The sequence below is a fragment of the Marmota marmota genome, unplaced genomic scaffold, assembly GCF_001458135.2.
Source record: "Marmota marmota marmota unplaced genomic scaffold, marMar, whole genome shotgun sequence".
In the NCBI taxonomy this organism is placed as follows: domain Eukaryota; kingdom Metazoa; phylum Chordata; class Mammalia; order Rodentia; family Sciuridae; genus Marmota; species Marmota marmota.
In genome coordinates, this window is record NW_025999913.1 from 9,519,346 (window position 1) to 9,535,513 (window position 16,168).

A 16,168-nucleotide genomic window follows, 5' to 3' on the forward strand; every position below is an offset into this window, starting at 1 on the left:
TGCAGAGGTTTGCAGCAATCTTATTATCTTAACAGATAGACTGAGTTCTGAATGTTAGGTTCAGCCTGCTTATGAAGGAGAGAATAATGAGATTTCAGGCCTTGTGATGGTTAATTATCTGTTTATATAAAAGGAAAACGTGGACCAGAAGCAGCACTGTACATATTCTGTAAGACTCAGCAGAGTGTGGAGAGGAAGGGGCCGCCCATCTGTGGGGAACCCATATATGCAAGCTTCAAATTAGGTGCACAATGGCTGTCATTGAACACTGATATAAAAGTAAGCAAAGATACTCTCTTACATAATCGAGTGAACCTGTCGTAAGTGTCTTCAGAGCTTGGTTGTGGGAACTTAGGGTGTAATATTAAGATGACAAGCAAATTTCAAATTTATTCTCCCAATCTAAAACTGTGTCGCCACCCTCCTCCCTGGTCTAGTTTTTTGACAAATGCATGAACACATACACGCATGTACACACACACACACACACCCCCCAAGAGGCTCTAGGGAGCTTCTCTCCTCTCCATTTCCACTTTTCCAAAGTGAGGGTTTGAAGCAGCTGGCTGTGAAGTGCCTCCCACTCTCAGATTCAATGATTCCGATCAAAAGTGGAAGGTGAGTTGACCCCTGACTCAGCTTCCTGGGTGCTGACACACGAGAGCTGCCTCCAGCACACACACCCCTCTAACATACCCATTCACGCTTCACATCCCACAAATCCTGCAGGTACCTAAATTAGGAGCACCTGAGCTGAGAAAATGAGAAAGAACTGGAACTGCTGCTGCTTTTAAATCTTTATTTGCCACTTGTTTTCTTTATCCCACCAATGCAAATTGTGGAGAAGAGCGAGGGGCCGCCTTTGGAGCCACACAGGCGAGCAGGCAGAGGGATGTGACCCCCTGGCCCCAGCGTCTTGTAAGCAGTAACGGGGATCTGCTGGGTGGGCCAGGGTAATGGTCGCCAAACCTGCTGGAAGGCCCAGCAGGGAAGACTGCCTCCCAACTCCCACAGTACTTTGTCTTTTAAAACACTAGGAACAGTTGCATTCATTGTCCTTTTCTTTTTCTTTTTTTGCTTTAATAATAAAAAAGAAAAACCAAAACCTTCTATAATTTATAAGCTATTTTTGCTATCTACATTATATATAAAATATAGACTCTGTTTATAACACACATCTTTTCCCCTTGATAAATAACTCTTTAAAATATCTAGTATACATGCCTTGACTTTTTATATATAAGTTTGCTTTTATACATATACATACATATATACTCATGTTTGTAAAACACAATAAATACATACTTGACAACGACGACCCAACCAATGCAATTTTGGTTTAAAAAAAACAAAACACATACACACAAAACAAATTAAAAGCACCAGGCAGCAAACAGAGAGTCAAAATTGCTAGAAACTTCTCCCACCCCTGGACAAGGCACAGGGCAGAATAAGGAGCAGGTCAGATCACAAGCCTTTGTTTCTTAACCTGGGATTAGACTCAGCATCACAAATAAATTACTGCGTTTACAAGGAGGAACCAAGGGACTCATTCAATGATTTAGCCCTTGAGGTGGCTGCAGAGGACAGCAAGAACTGGACAGAGAAGGGGAGAGACAGAGACGTCAAGACTCCATGGCTCTGTGTACTTCCTGCCAATACCTGCCCAGGTGAGCTTGGATGGCTGCACAAAGCATCAGGCCATGGCATTCAGCAGGTTCTTTTTGTTATCCTATTCACTGCTGGTGGAAACAGAGAGGACTGTAGCAGATTCCAGAGTTTTCAATAATGCAACACCTTAGGAGCCTGAAGGAGAGCCAGCCTCTTTGGCCTGCCTCAAGGGCTCTAGCAGATAAGCATGGGGACACTGGAGAGGAAAATGTCAGCAGGCTACTACTTTCCGCTCTTAACTGATATGATGGTGCTCACTCAGCTATGGCACTGACTTTACAGCCAGATTCCAATGGGAACACCAAACCCATCATTTACTTAGAGAAGCACGGGAGGTCTCAATTCCTCTGTAGAGAAGTTCCAGAAACCCCAGTCCATCTGGACTGTCCCCACTGGTGGAGACTCTGGGCTCACAATGCAAATACATGAGACTTATCTTTCATCACCCTCCTTCCTCTCCCCAAAAAGGAATTGAAATGTGGAGTTCTGATAGTTGATCCCCCCTCACTCCACAAGCTACTCAATGTCATGACTTCTGCCCTGTCAACTCCAGGGCTTTACAGGCACTGAGTGGAGAAAGAATCCTGAGCTAGTCCGAGCGAGCCTCAGGAAATCCCAAAGGTGAAAATCTGAATGAATGTCCCCTATCCTTGCCAAAGAAAACGCCAATTAGAGATTACTCACATTACAATTACAATGGAAAATTTTTAAAAGCTAGTTTTCTGAGTATATTTGAGATATAACTGAGTTCATGAAAAGTGAATTTACCTGTAAGAGCTCAGGGAATATAGTGCCATGCAGTCCCAACCTCTCTACCAAATAGGGAACCTCAGACCAGTCACTGCCCCTCCCTTAGCCACCATTCCCCATCCAAATCTGAGGGTGCTGTGTGAGGCAGGGTGAGACTCAGAGTCAGGAAACTGGGCTGGGGTGACGTTAGCCACCATTTACCCTCTCTGGGATACAAGATGAGGGACTAAATGTATTAGATGTTGAAGTCCCTTCACATGAACTGGATTTACTATGTCCCCAGGATGTCATCAGCAAAGCTGATTTCCTCCTATGCTCATCAAAGGAAAAGAGATCAGATCAGAAGCCCCATCTATAATCACAGGTCAAATCCAAGAGCTGCAACTATAAGACAAGATGTAGAGAGTAAAAAATACAAATGTACAAATGCACGGCTCTAATCCCAGTCACAAGAAATCAACCCTGAAAGCCCCACTCCCTGAGAAAAGATATTTTCCTATATTATACTCATGCCCCCCAAAGCAAAATCTAAGGCCATCTCTGATAGTCAGCCAACAATGTTTTGAAAATCTCCAACTCTGTGGTTTTCTAAGTTTTTGTACATTTTTTTGTACTACAACCAAAGATAAAATTAGGAAGTTCGTTTTAAAGGAAGTTGAGTGCTATTTCCATTTGGGGAGGAAAAGAAAAATTGATCATTTCTATTTGCAGCTCTAATAACGAACTTTCTGGCAAAACACCAAATGTTGAATCCTGCTCGACAGGAGGGAGCCTCAGCAGAGAAGTGGACTCCAGGTCTCATTGGCGTCCACTCAGCACAGGGGGAGGGCAGCCCCTCTCCAGGGCTTGAAGGGCAGAAACAGAACTGGGTTTGGAGAAAAAGGTGGTAAATTCCAGTGAGTTCACTTCTGCCTCCTGGCTGGTTTTCGGACAGTTGCTTTCTAGTGTGTCAAAAGGGATGATAACACCCAGTAGGGCTGTTCTTATGGACTGAATGAGATGCTCTGCATACTGTATCTGCTGCCAGGTAGGCCACACTAGATCTGAGGTGCCCCACGATGCAATCCTCCCAGCAAGGGGAGAAGTCTTGGAGAAACAGTGATCCCAGCCTCCAAAGTTTCCAAATAAGCCCAGGGCATTCCCTTAACACTGTGCCTGCCTGAACAGAACCCTGACCTGCATCTTCTCTGAGAATTTGGAATTTAGGACTTTTGTAGAGGCATCTACACAACGAAAGGTACCAGACAGTCAAAGGGAAACTGAACGTGAAGACCTTAAAGGGTTGCCTCCATTACAGCAGGCCCTTGAAACACATTAAAGAAATGTGCTGGGTTATTACTGGGAATTAGTCCTAGATCAAAGTCAGCAGATGGTACCCAGACCCCTGAGGGTGCCAAGCTGAAACAAAGTCTTCAGGAATTTCAGTCTCACCTTGCTGCTTACCAGTCTTTGCATGTGGTAGGACAAGTGCAGAAGGAACACTAAAGTATCCTAAACTCATTTGCTGTCATTTTTGTACTAAAATATGAGCTACCTAGGTCTTTTCTTCCCCGTTTCTGTATCAACCTACTACATGCATTTCAGTAGATAAAATTTGAGTATACTTACTAAAAGTATTTTTCATGCTTCTTTTAAAGTATATGCCTTTTATATCCCCTGGCCTCAAACAAGAATTTTTGTATATTACAGAGCTCAGAGGCCTTTGCGTGGGGTAGGGGGAATCTCTACAGTGTTATGGTTAAGTACAGAAACACAAGATGGAAACTCAAAGAACATCTACTTAGACTTCAAATGATGTAGAAAAATGAAACCTGTGGAGTCACCTAGTTTTATTTCCCTTCATCCTTAATCACAGCCTTTCAGGCAAGCTAGGAAAAAAATAATTCTTTCTACAGTTTTCACAAAAACTACTTCTCCAAAGGGCAATTTAGAACAGAAACCCAAATAGTCCAGAAATGGGGCCCTTTGCTCCAACTAGCACTGGGACACTTTTCATCCACCACATCTCCCAATTTTGAAGTGTGTCAACCTATCAGGGAACATAACCATGTCATGGAATTTCTGCTAACAAACCCCACCATGTTGCAGTAGGGGCCCAGGGAACAGGGTGATTCTTCCAAGAAAAGCAAGATTTATTCTTTTGTCCTAGAAGATGAACATTTCCCTGGTGCTTAGATACATCCAGGACTATTCCTGTGTGTAGGAGCAGCCTGGGGGCTTTGAAGTGTATCGATTCCAGGGAGGAGGACGGAGGACACCTCTATTGGGACTGTTCCTTTTCAAATGTTGCCCATTTAGAGGCTGGGAGTGGCCTCCAGGGCCTTTAATTCCCTTCTAGTTCTATTGCTGGTTATCCGAAAGGAAGTCTACACCCCAGCTGTATGCCAAAGACACCTGTTTGACTTCAGAAATCTGTGAACAAAAGCTACGTAGACTTACGAGGACTAGTCCCCACACCCAGCCTCACAAATGTATTATGGGATGGGGGGGGGTGTGAAAAGTTAGCAAAGACAACAATAATTCCACATTTCAAAATGTACTTGACTTGGTCTTTCTTTCAAGGTCAGACCTGAATTTTAAAAAACTGATTTGGGGGACATTTGATGATGGTAAGTATTTACAAATGAGTATATGGGCCCATGCGACTAGCCATTCCCTTTTGGCACTGCCCACTCTTGAGCTTGCAGTTGGCTGTCGCTAATGGAAGCTGGAAAAGTGGGTGAAAATACAAGAGAGCCAGGGGGCAAGTAGAAGATTTTCCACCTTCAGCCTGATCCGCCCTGACATACAGCCCTCCGAGGCCTCCAAACCCCCATTTTAGAAACACTGAAAATCATGTTCCTTGTTATCTTTTTTGATAGATATTCAATAGTTTTCAGGTGTCAGAATTCTAGAAGCCAAAGCTAAGGGAAAGAGCCTTGTCTTCTCATCTTAAGAGAATTCTGAGTGGAACTGAAGGCTTCCCTTTTCAATCTACCAAGCTGGGAAGCCCAGCTTGGTGTTGGAGCCCAAAGCAACTCCAGGGCTATGCTCATTTTCCCTGTTTGGGGACTCACACTGCAACCCTGGGGCACAGTGGCTGACCCAAGGGCAGTGTGGGAACTTGCAGTCAGACCCACACTTGGTGCGGCGTTGTCTGAATGGCTCTCACTCATTCCGCCCTTCCTGGAAAGGTTATAAATCAGTTTTTGCATTGTTGACAAGCTCAGAGGGAGGGTTTACTCTCTGCCTCACCTGTTCCCGTGCAGTGTGTGTTCTTGCTCACCCCTTTCAGCTTAAGGGAACCCTGCTCTCTGCTGCCATTCCTGATCTTTCCAACATCAGCCAAGGGACAATGCTTCCTTACCCCACAGGGAGAAGGATAAGGAACCAGACATGCCCTAGGGCTCCCCATGAGGAAGATCAATCAAGGAAGCTAAACCCTTTGCTTCTAAGGAGTTTCCCTTCAGACACTTCAAGTAGACTAAAAAGTGGCCTCACCTACCCAGCCCACTTCCATCTCTCCCTAGACTGATAGGCTTATGAGGACATGAGATGATGTGCCATCTCCTGCCAGTGGCAGGTGTCGGGGGAGCCTGGCTCCCATGGCCTTGCCCCCTGATGCAGGGCCATTTGGCTTGCAAAGGAGGCCAAGGTGTGGGGGTGGATGAGGTAGGGAGGGAAGCAACCCCTCCTAGCTTCTCAGTAAAGGGCAGCAGAGGCAGCGAGCCTTCTTCCCACTCATGCAAAACCTGGCAAAAGACGTGTGGAGGACGGCAGGCTCTTCTGCCTACGCCCTGGCTGTGAGCTCAGCCCACCGAAACTCTTTATTGGGGGCTCTTACCTGGGCTGGGGCTCACCTTCTCAGATACCATCTACTCGTGTTCTGTCCCCAACTCCCACGATCCCCATGACCACCACCCTCTCACCCTTATGTGTTTCCCCTTCTCTGGGCCCCGCACAGAAGGTCGAAGTCCTGCAGGTCCTTAGTCTGTGCTAACAGTAAAGGGACATCCGGCTGCGGCGCATGGCCTCGCTGATCAGGTAGGCGGGACTCAGCTCCGGCTCCTCCGTCATGATGGCAATGTTCTGCCACTCGCCGGTCTGGCTGGACCTCTTGATGGTGTCCACCACACACAGCGCGTACAGGCAGTCGTCGAAGGTGGCGGCCATGGTGAGAGGCCGCCCGTCCCACGTGCGCCGGTCGTCCTGGTCCTGGAAGGCCTGGCGCACGGCCTGCATCATCTTCATGGTGCCACGAAGGTAGGGCGAGGGGATGTCGCTGAAGGCGTTCTCGGGCAGCAGGGAGTTGCTCACGGGCGTGGCATCCTGCAGCAGCAGTTCCTGCTCGGGGGCACTGTTGCGCTGCCCGTACAGGTCGGTGCCCACCGCCAGCAGGCGCCCGGCCGAGCCCACCACAGTCACATCCTGCTTGAACTCGCCGGGCACATTGAAGTTGAGGGTGACGGTGCAGCACACCCCGCCCTCCAGCACCATCTGGAAGGTGCAGAAGTCGTCACTGGTGATCTGGCGGATGCCCTTGATGTGGTCTGTCTGCTTGACAAAGGTCTTGAGCAGCCCGTGGACCTTGACGGCTTTCTGGCCGGTGAGGAAGGTGAGCAGGTCAATGATGTAGGTGCCCACCGAGTGCAGGCCGCCGCCGCCCATCAGGTCGTCGCAGCTCCAGTTGTACTTCTTGCCCAGCAGGCTGCCGCTGTGCACCTGCACCTCGCACACCAGCAGCTCGCCCACGTAGCCCTCCTCGATCAGCTGCTTCATGCGCACGAAGGCCGGCAGGAAGCGCAGCACGTTGCCCATGATGCTCATGAGCTTGGGGTAGTAATGTGCTGCTGACATCATGCGGAAGGCATCCAGCGGTGTGGCTGTGCGGTCACAGATGACGTTCTTGCCGATGCCTGAGGGCGGGAGCAAGAACAGCGGGTCAGTGTTCACGGTGGAGTGAGCGGTAGGGGGCGCTGTGGCCGCCGGGGCGGGAACCACACCTGAGCAGAGCGCCCCCTGCCAGGTTATTTTTAAAAAATATTTTCTAACACCTTTCATTTATATAAAAAATACATCCTACATATTTCAATATTAATTTGGGGAGTATTAGGGATTGAACCCTGGGACACTTTACCACGGAGCCACATCCCCAGCTCTTTGAGACAGAGTTTCAATATTATTTTAAATAAGTTAAGGTATTTAATTTTAATATAAAGCCATGGTATTGACTTAAATAGTAAGTTTTACTTTAATGTATTTATATAGCCTGTATTTTTAGAAATATTTTAAATGTCTGGCATAAAATGCTCTAATATTTATATAAATCTATATTCATTTTACATGTATAAAATATATTAATTTATATTTTAATATTTACATATAAATTATGGTTGTATTAATACATATACAAAATATTTTGCTAAACTATGAAATGCTTTACAATAACTTTTACTAAAGATCTATTAATTTAAAAATCCTACATAGAATATAATCTGGATAGAAACAGGATATAAGCAAATCCTAGCCCAGGGAATGTGATTGACACCCTGTGAAGGTGTAAGCTTTGGGTACTGTCTCCCCCTCCCTCCCCCAAGTCCCCCAGGATGGTATCTGGAATGTTATCTTGTTTATTTTGCATTCTGGATTAAGACTGGCCCTAATCACGGATGTTTGTTTAGTGTTTTTCTAGTCCCATAAAGAACACATATTCATTATATCTGGGGTGGGCAGAGCCTGGTTCCTTCCCCACCCCCATCTGCCTCAGGGTGGAGTTTGTTGCTTTTGGCCAGCAGAGTGCTGGCCAAATAAGAATTAGTCTTGTGTGATGTCTATGGTGGGTTTATAAATTACACGGAGCTGCAAGATGAGCCCTTTAGGAGACTAAGTGGTTCTGGATCTGGAGAAAACAAAGGATCAAAGGAAAGCAGAGTGACAAGGAATGAGAAAGGGATTTATTCTGCAGAAGCAGAGTCAGGGAAGAAGAAAAACAACCCTACTAGCCTGGGGAAACAGCCAACTGGAACAACAACAGAAAACTGTACAGGTGCTAGCAAGCCAGATAAGACGGATGCCAGGTGAGAGGACGTGGGGGGCGGGGACCGGGTCAAGTTCTCTGTGGTGCCCTCATTAGACCTTCAGATGGAGACCCAGGCACTCCAGCCACAGATGAGGGAAGGGCCCCAAAGAAACTGGGGTAATGAGACACATCCCCAGGTCCTAACTGAACATTTGATTGACAAAAATTGATAAGCTCTTGAAACAAGTTGAGCTGAGATGGGGTTTTGCCCAAGTCTGCAATTACAGATGCCTGACCAGTAGGGGGCGCCACGACAAGGCTGTAGACTGGCACTTGGCACTCTCATTTTCTCCAAGGAAGAATCAGCTGAACAGCAGAAGTGATGGGGCAAAGGGGAGAAAAGACGTACAAACGATAGTCACCAACTTCCACATGCACACCTAGTTCTGGCCCCAAGTGGAAGTCTGGAGCCTGCAGAGTGACCAAATACCCTTTTAACTCCTAGCAGCCAGGTGCAGACTGAAGCACTGGCAGTGACTGTATCACTGGAAGTGCCATGTACCTGCATGACAGAATGTTCCCAGCAAATATGATCTTGTAGGCATTAAGTTCATGTTGCCAGTTATATGTAAACAGGTTGGTAGGTCACTGAAGGGGCAGGTAAAAATTCTGCCATCCCTGCCTCACACCTGTTGGGTGTAGGCTCCGGCCTCTGCTACACCCAGAACAGTACCTGACTGCCATCTCCTTAGTTTAATGATCATATGAATGACACTCAAAGAAGTTTACTTTTTCTATTATAAAAAACTATAAAATAACAAAAGGAGAAAAGGATAAGTAGAGGAAAACATTCACCTTCCTCTAAACACTCACTCCAAACAATCACTGAATGGGTAATTATTGGCCACTCTATAGATGAAATGATTCTGCTGAAAGTTCCAGAAAATGCAAGAGGATCACACAAATTCTGCTTCATCCTGAAATTTGTGCCGGGATTCCCATGAATACAGGAACCCCTCTCCTTGGACTATTGTTACATATTGTGGTTTCAAACTATCCAGTAGGGTCCTCAAGGATAAAGACTGGGTCTGTCATTCATGAAGTCTTTCCTATGCTCACAGTCCTAACAGTATGTCCTGAATGTGGCAGAGACACAGCAAATGTTGTCACCTGACCTCACCTCTCTGCCTGCCATCTTTTGTGACATCCATGCTTTATAGATGGGTCTTGGTAACACCTTCACATACAAAGTCTCAACAATTGGAAGAAATGTCTAGGAATCCATCTAAGCTTTGTGCCCAAAGATGCTGTTCACTGTGTGACAATCTAGGAACACAGCAACTGCCCAAGAATGGGTAGGAAAACTGGAGACCAGCCATATAATAGAATACTGGGCAGTCACAGAATCTGATGCCTAGGAAGACTGTCCAGGGGCCAGCAAGATGACTGTGATGTCATGGTCCTTGAAAAGGCTCTATTCATAAACTACTATGATCTCAATTTGCTTTAAAGAGACAGAAGGAGAAACCTCGTAAAGGAATACCTCAATGCTTGTAGTGGTGAATGCTGATCAGTAGGACGATGAGTGGGTTTTCTTTCTCTTGTATTTTTGAAGCTGGGGATGGAACCCCTGGGCCTTGTGCATGCTAGCAGGTGCTTTACCACCGAGCTACATCCCCAGCACCAACATTATCCCATAGTTTCTAACGTTAAAAAAAAAAAAAGACTAATAATCTTTTTTTTTAATCTTAACTGGTGAGATGGGACCTTTGAAGGACAGCACTCACAGTGACAGCAAAAAGACCCTCGAGAGTCTCTGATGGATGGGAAGCTCCAGTTCTTACGGACCTGAACTTCATTAGCTTCAGTAGCTAGGCTCTGTTACCTACTCTCCGGCTCCAATTGCTCAGAACCTCTTTATACGGGGGGGAAAGACTGCTCTGGTCTCACCTTGCATAGCCCAGGGGACAGTCCACTTCCTCACTCCTAGAGAACAACTTTAGCAAAGGGACAGGAAGGCCATCCCTGCCGCCCTGTGTCCATACGCCTCACAGAGAACCACACCAGACACGCCTGCTTTAGGTTTCAATTTACACTGTCTTGTAGCAAAATGTGGTGCCCTCCTTCCAAGACAAAAGATCAAAACCTTCAGGCCTTCAGACACTCTTACAGAAAATCATGCTGCATAGAATTCAGCAAAAGCACTTCAAACAGATGGATTCCATTTCACTCCGAATATAGTCAGTGCTGGGAAAACAAGAAGTGCCTGGAAAACGTGTTTTGTGTTTTGCCAAGGCCTGATGGCTTCCAAGCAGGGCAGTTCAGCTAAGCTCTCTGCAGTCACAGTGATATCAGAGGAACAGGCGAGCTGTCGGGCATGCTGGTGACAAGTGGCCGTCCCTGGCTGCTTCCACCCAGATCGCACACTCCAGGCTCAGCTTGCTCCCTTGGGGTCTGTCCCTGTGCCCAAAAATGGGTGTCTTGGAGGTGGCCATGAGTGGTGGCAAAACACACACAGGGACTGCCCTGGATCTTCTGAGGAGCCCTGCTAGCCCTCCTCTGTGTAGACCATGACCCCTTTGTAAGAGGAAAGAGGGCTTAAGCCAGGTCTTTTGGGGAGCTTTGGACTTGAACCAACCTGATTTTTCAAGACAAGACTCCTTCTTCAACAAATAAAGTAAGAGCTATGTGCCATCAAACAGAGATGGATAACTTCCCATCTATTCACGGAGCTGAGGTTGGAACAGTGGGAGACTGACAGGGAGCCCTCAGAAGGTGCAAGTTCTCCCAGCAAAGCAGGGTGCCTGCTCTCTGTCAGAAGCACTTAAATTCAGTAATTTCCAAAGTAACTGCACTGCCCTCCTGGGGGATAGGGGCACTTGGCTTCCTCCAAGCTACAGAGCATGCTTTCTGTAACTGAGCTGAAGTACCCATGGCCCTCTTGAGCGTGCATGCTAGAGAGAAGACACCAAATGCCACCTGCCATCGGCTGCCCCTTCACTCTCTGAGCTCAGGCTCTGCAAGTCAGAGGTCGGTCCTGGCTCACATCTGTGCATCTCTTGATGCAAATGTTGCCCACTAGGAGCTTGGGCAAGGGGTTTCTCAGTGACACCTCTAGACAAAGACCCAGGCTTTCGGCTCTCCCACAGAGCAGGTGCTCTTTGCTGATCAGGGAGGCTCTTGCAACCCAGATACTGGACCTATTCCCTAACATAATCAGCCTGGAACTTCAAAGCATGTCTCCCTGCCAGCACATTTCCAATTACATACTCCCTTATCTAATCACGCTGGAAATCTCTGAGGCCAATGCTACTTTCCCACCAGTTCCTCCTGATTATTCCACTTGTGTTGACAGCCCCTTATCTTGTGGAAGCCAACACAGATACTGGTCCTACAGACCAGCTTGCAACTGTCCCAGCATACAGGCAGAGCCCTCCAAAGAAATCCCATCAGACATGGCTTCCCAAGTTTCCCTACAATTTGCAGAGAGACGTCTTGCTCTGCATTTCAAGCGGGAAACTCATTATCTTCACGATATCTGATACCTGTTCCTTCAATGTTCCTGGCACTGGGACCAGCAAATGAAGAGGAAAGTTGATTGGGAGCCATAACCTAGTAGAGAAGAACAACCAGGAAATGAGAAAATACAGGCTGCAAATCTAAGAGACAGAGGAGCAATGAGAAGGTGGGCTGCTCGGCTGATTTGGACCAGGAAAGCAGCTCTACTGGATAGATGACATGTCATCAGGGTTCTGAAGCATGTGCAGGAGTTTGCCTGTTTATCAGATGTTCAAGTCATCCTTCAGATGTTGCTCCGTTTAGAAAGTGGGATCTGAGAAATCTCTACAACTGGACTGTTCACAAAGATTGTGAATGTCCTGATGTGTAATTTTCTGAGGAAAAGGGCCTTTGGATTCTTGAGAATCTAGCATTCAAACAAAGATTAATTAAGCAGATCTGGAGCTCAGAAGAGTAAGAAGGCACATCAAAGACCAACATCTGGTTTTAGCAGAACTAGGCACTGTAGGTGAACAGCTGGGGTTACTTGTGATCTCTCCACCCAGCACCCAGAGACCTGGGACCTTCCATTGGCTTCACTGGCTCACGACAACCCTCTGTGAAGTCCAACTCTATCTCCTGTCCTTGCTCCAACACAGGTGCACACACACCACTTCCTTTTTTCCACTTACAAAGTGCAAGAGAGTGGCCTCATCGTAAGCAGAGATGACTCATCAACTCCCACGCTGCTGCCCTGGCCCCTCCTCCGTGTAAGCTGGAGAAGAGCCCCATGCAGAGATGAAATCCCCAATCTTTAATCCCCACGAGAGTTCCTGACAAATACAACGCCCCAGCTCAAACCGTTAGTCTGATCTGCGCAGAGTAATAATGACACACGATAGCAACTGCCGCCGCTTATTGAACACTTTATGCAAGGGGGAGGGGCGAGTGTCTCCCACGCATTTGCATTTCTCCCACGACATAAAACCCCATGAGATGGCACTATTACTGTCTCCACCTTCCAGAGATGGGAACTGAGCCTCTGAGAAGGTGAGCATGTGGCCCAGTTCCTCCTCAGTGCAGCTGAGATTGAACCTGGATTGTCAGGCTTTGGAGCCAGCCTGGCCTCTGCCATCTGCCCACCCTGTCTTAGGTGTATCTAGCACCCATGTCACCCCCGCCAGTTCACACAGGTGCAGCGTCTCAGCTCACAGCAGGGGAGGGCTCCGGACAGAGCCCAGTGAGTGGCTGCTGCATGCAGCAGAAACCAGGGCAGACTGGTGGGGGCTGCTCAGCTGGGGGACAGCTGAAGGCCCAGAACAACTGAAGTTTCCATCCTAATTTTGAACTTGAGATGGAAATGGGTCAGGGTGACCCACATGCGACTCCTTTGTCAAGGCCCCATGTCATCAATGGGCTCTGAAAGGAAGCAGCCCAGCTGACGGTGGCGGGCTTGAGGCTGAACTGAATGATGGCCAAGGCCTTCTACCTGGAACCTGCCTTAGGGCAGCTCCTCTCCCGCCCACCCCCTCGATGCAAGCCTGTTTGTTGGCCAAGCCCTCTTTCTGCACAAGAGCCCACATGGTTCTTGGATTTTCTCAAGCTGCCTCCTCTGCATTAGAGTCACCTAGCCGCCGAGTCTCTCACATCCATAAGAGGGACAGGGCCAGGGGATCCCGCACATCTCCATCGCTGCAGGTTCTGGATGAGACTGGGGTACAGATAAGATGGGAGCAGGAGCCCCTGGCCAGCTGCTTCTCACGGGGCATTCCCAGGAGAGAGAAGGAAAACTACTTTTTACCATCCCAGGAGAGACAGACAGAGGGAAGCAATTCAGCATCAGCAGGAGGCAGAGCCTGCAGGCTAGGGGCCAGCTCCCCATGGGCCTGGGCCACCCTTCCCTGCCTGTCGGTGCCACACACTGACTGGAGTGCAGGGGGCATTGAGATGGTAGGAGGTCCATGGAAGGACAGAGGACTGTGATCTCCAAAAGTTGAGTCCTGATGCTTTGGTCTCAAATAGCCAAATAACACCCACTGTACTTCAGTGGTCACTCCGCTGGGGGTCAGCCTGGAGTGGACACTCTTGAGCCTATACTGCCATTCCACACCTGGACAGGCCAAAGGGCACCAACTGGATCTAAGGGACGTAGCTAGAGCCACCTAAGCCACCCTTTCTCTGCAGAAAGTAGCCACCCCAGGAGAGGAGGGTACAAGGGGTGGAACGCGGAACCAGAGCCACCAAGAAAACGAGCTTCTCAAAACAGAAATGATACAGTTGGATGAGATTACAGGAAGGGGCTGTCATAACAAGAAAGAGAAACGTTGGGTTTCTTCTCCAGAGAAGGAAACTAGCGAGGCAGTGATCGGCCGAGCCGTGTGGTGCCTCTGTAGTCAGATGGCAGGTGCACCGGTGTGTGGCGTGGCAGTTCTCTCGTGCCACCACATTCAACTACCACAGACACACAGCAGCTTCACCCAACATCTGCTCACTATCTGTCAGATCACTAGGTCAGAAGTCCAGGGGGCTCAGCTGGGTCCCTGATTAGGGTTTCAGACAGCCATTCCGGAGAAGAATCTGCTTCCACGCTCATTCAGGGTGTTGGCTACATTCGGTTCCTTGGGGTTGTGGGACTGAGGTTCGTTTCCACACCAACAGTCCAGTACATCTCTGCCCTGTGCCCTGCATCCTCCAGCCAGCGAGAGAACGCGGACACCATATCCTTCTCCCACTTGGCGTCTCTCTGACTCCCCTGGAGCCACCAGCTACAAAGGACTTTCCATCTTAATGCCTTCCTGTGATTAGATCATGCCCACCCAGACGGCCTCCTGTTTGAGGCCACCGAACTACTCACAGGGATCTTACCAGAAGGCGAAAGTCACGTACGTGCCAACCAGTGACTCTGGCCCAGCCTGCTCTTTTGTTCTGAGCTCTAGAAACTCCCCCCAGGGAAGTCTCCAGGACTGGGCCAACACAGAGTGCCTCTGACCTGTGTCTGCATTGCGTTCAAACCTCCCTTTGTTTCTGGACCTTTCAGTAGGCTTTACTCCATCGAAAAGAAAGTCTCAGTGAGGTACTCTGGAGTTTTAAAAATCTTTTTTGCACCTTCTTGTTAACCAGGAGGTTGTGGCTCTGATGCCAGGCTCTCTGGGCAGTAGGAACAGGTGCAGGGTAGGGGATAAAGAGGGAATAACAGTGTTACACGCCCACTAGGTGTCATGGGTTCCCACAGGCTCATCTAAACACCACACGGGCACCATTAACCCCATTTATACAGAATGGGGAAACTGAGGCCTAGGGACTGTGGTTGCCCAAGCTCTGCTCTGCTCAGTGTGGCAGGTCCAGGCTGCACAGCTGGGCTACCATCCCCAGCCCGGCGTGCCCCACCTAGAGAGTGGCTCCCTGCAAAGGATGGGAGCAGGACTAATGCCCGAAGCTATCAGAAGAATTAAGAAACCCTAAGCCCTGGATTTGTTGCAAAGTGACTGTGGATGGCCATGGAGGGAGGGCAGAGTCTTGCTAGATGTGGGAAGGGGGGAGAGCAAGAAGAGCCAGGGGCTGGACGGGGGAACACAAGGGTTGTTCCCCTGGAGAGCAGCCATCGAGTTGCTCCACATCCGGGGCAGAAAACCAGCCAGAGAGCAACTGAAAGATGATTATCAGGAAGGACAGTAGCTGGGGAAACTGACCATTGTGGTGACGGGGTTGACACAGCTGAGGAAAGGAAGCCCCCAAGGGCTCCAGCCTGCTGCAAGTGGGCGCCTGCCATCTTGGCCAGAGGAGCTGGCAGCAGTGGCCGTGCCCCATGCTTCACCTCCACGAAAGTGGGGTAGCAGGAGGAAAGTCACCGTGGGCCGTACTCACATGGCCTCAGAACTGCAGATCATTGGGGGGGATAAATACCTCGGGGTGGCCAAAACCCACCCAAACCCATCCAGTGCTCCACACTTCCTCCCACAGACACAGGGAGCCTCGTCCTTCAGCCAGAGGGGAAGGAAGGGTGTCAGCAGGAGAACCAGGTTTCTTTATAGTCTTCAACTAGAGCAGTGTGACCTCTCCCACAGCCCGAGGTGAGCATCCAGGCTCCCCCAGGACAAGTGGTGGTGACTACCAACATGGGGTTCCCAGAGCATCTCCACCCAGTCACCGCCACAGTGTCCACAAGTCAGACGAGGCTTGGGGAGTAGGGGAAAGGCACTGAGGCTTGGAAACGGACCATATCCTACTGAGCCACGGGTGTCTGGGATGTTGGGG

At 48.7% G+C, this 16,168-nt stretch overlaps 1 protein-coding gene across 3 annotated transcripts in view; it reads right to left on the minus strand.

Annotated features, from left to right (window-relative positions):
• Positions 1-782: 782 nt before the first annotated feature.
• Positions 783-16,168, minus strand: part of Gfod1 (glucose-fructose oxidoreductase domain containing 1) — a 98,057-nt gene continuing 82,671 nt past the window's right edge. For all 3 annotated transcript variants that reach the window (XM_015494025.2, XM_048799815.1, XM_048799814.1), the window contains exon 2: positions 783-7,313. In XM_015494025.2, the coding sequence (XP_015349511.1) occupies positions 6,394-7,313 (920 nt within the window). In that variant the 3' untranslated portion in view covers positions 783-6,393. The remainder of the gene's footprint in view (positions 7,314-16,168) is intronic.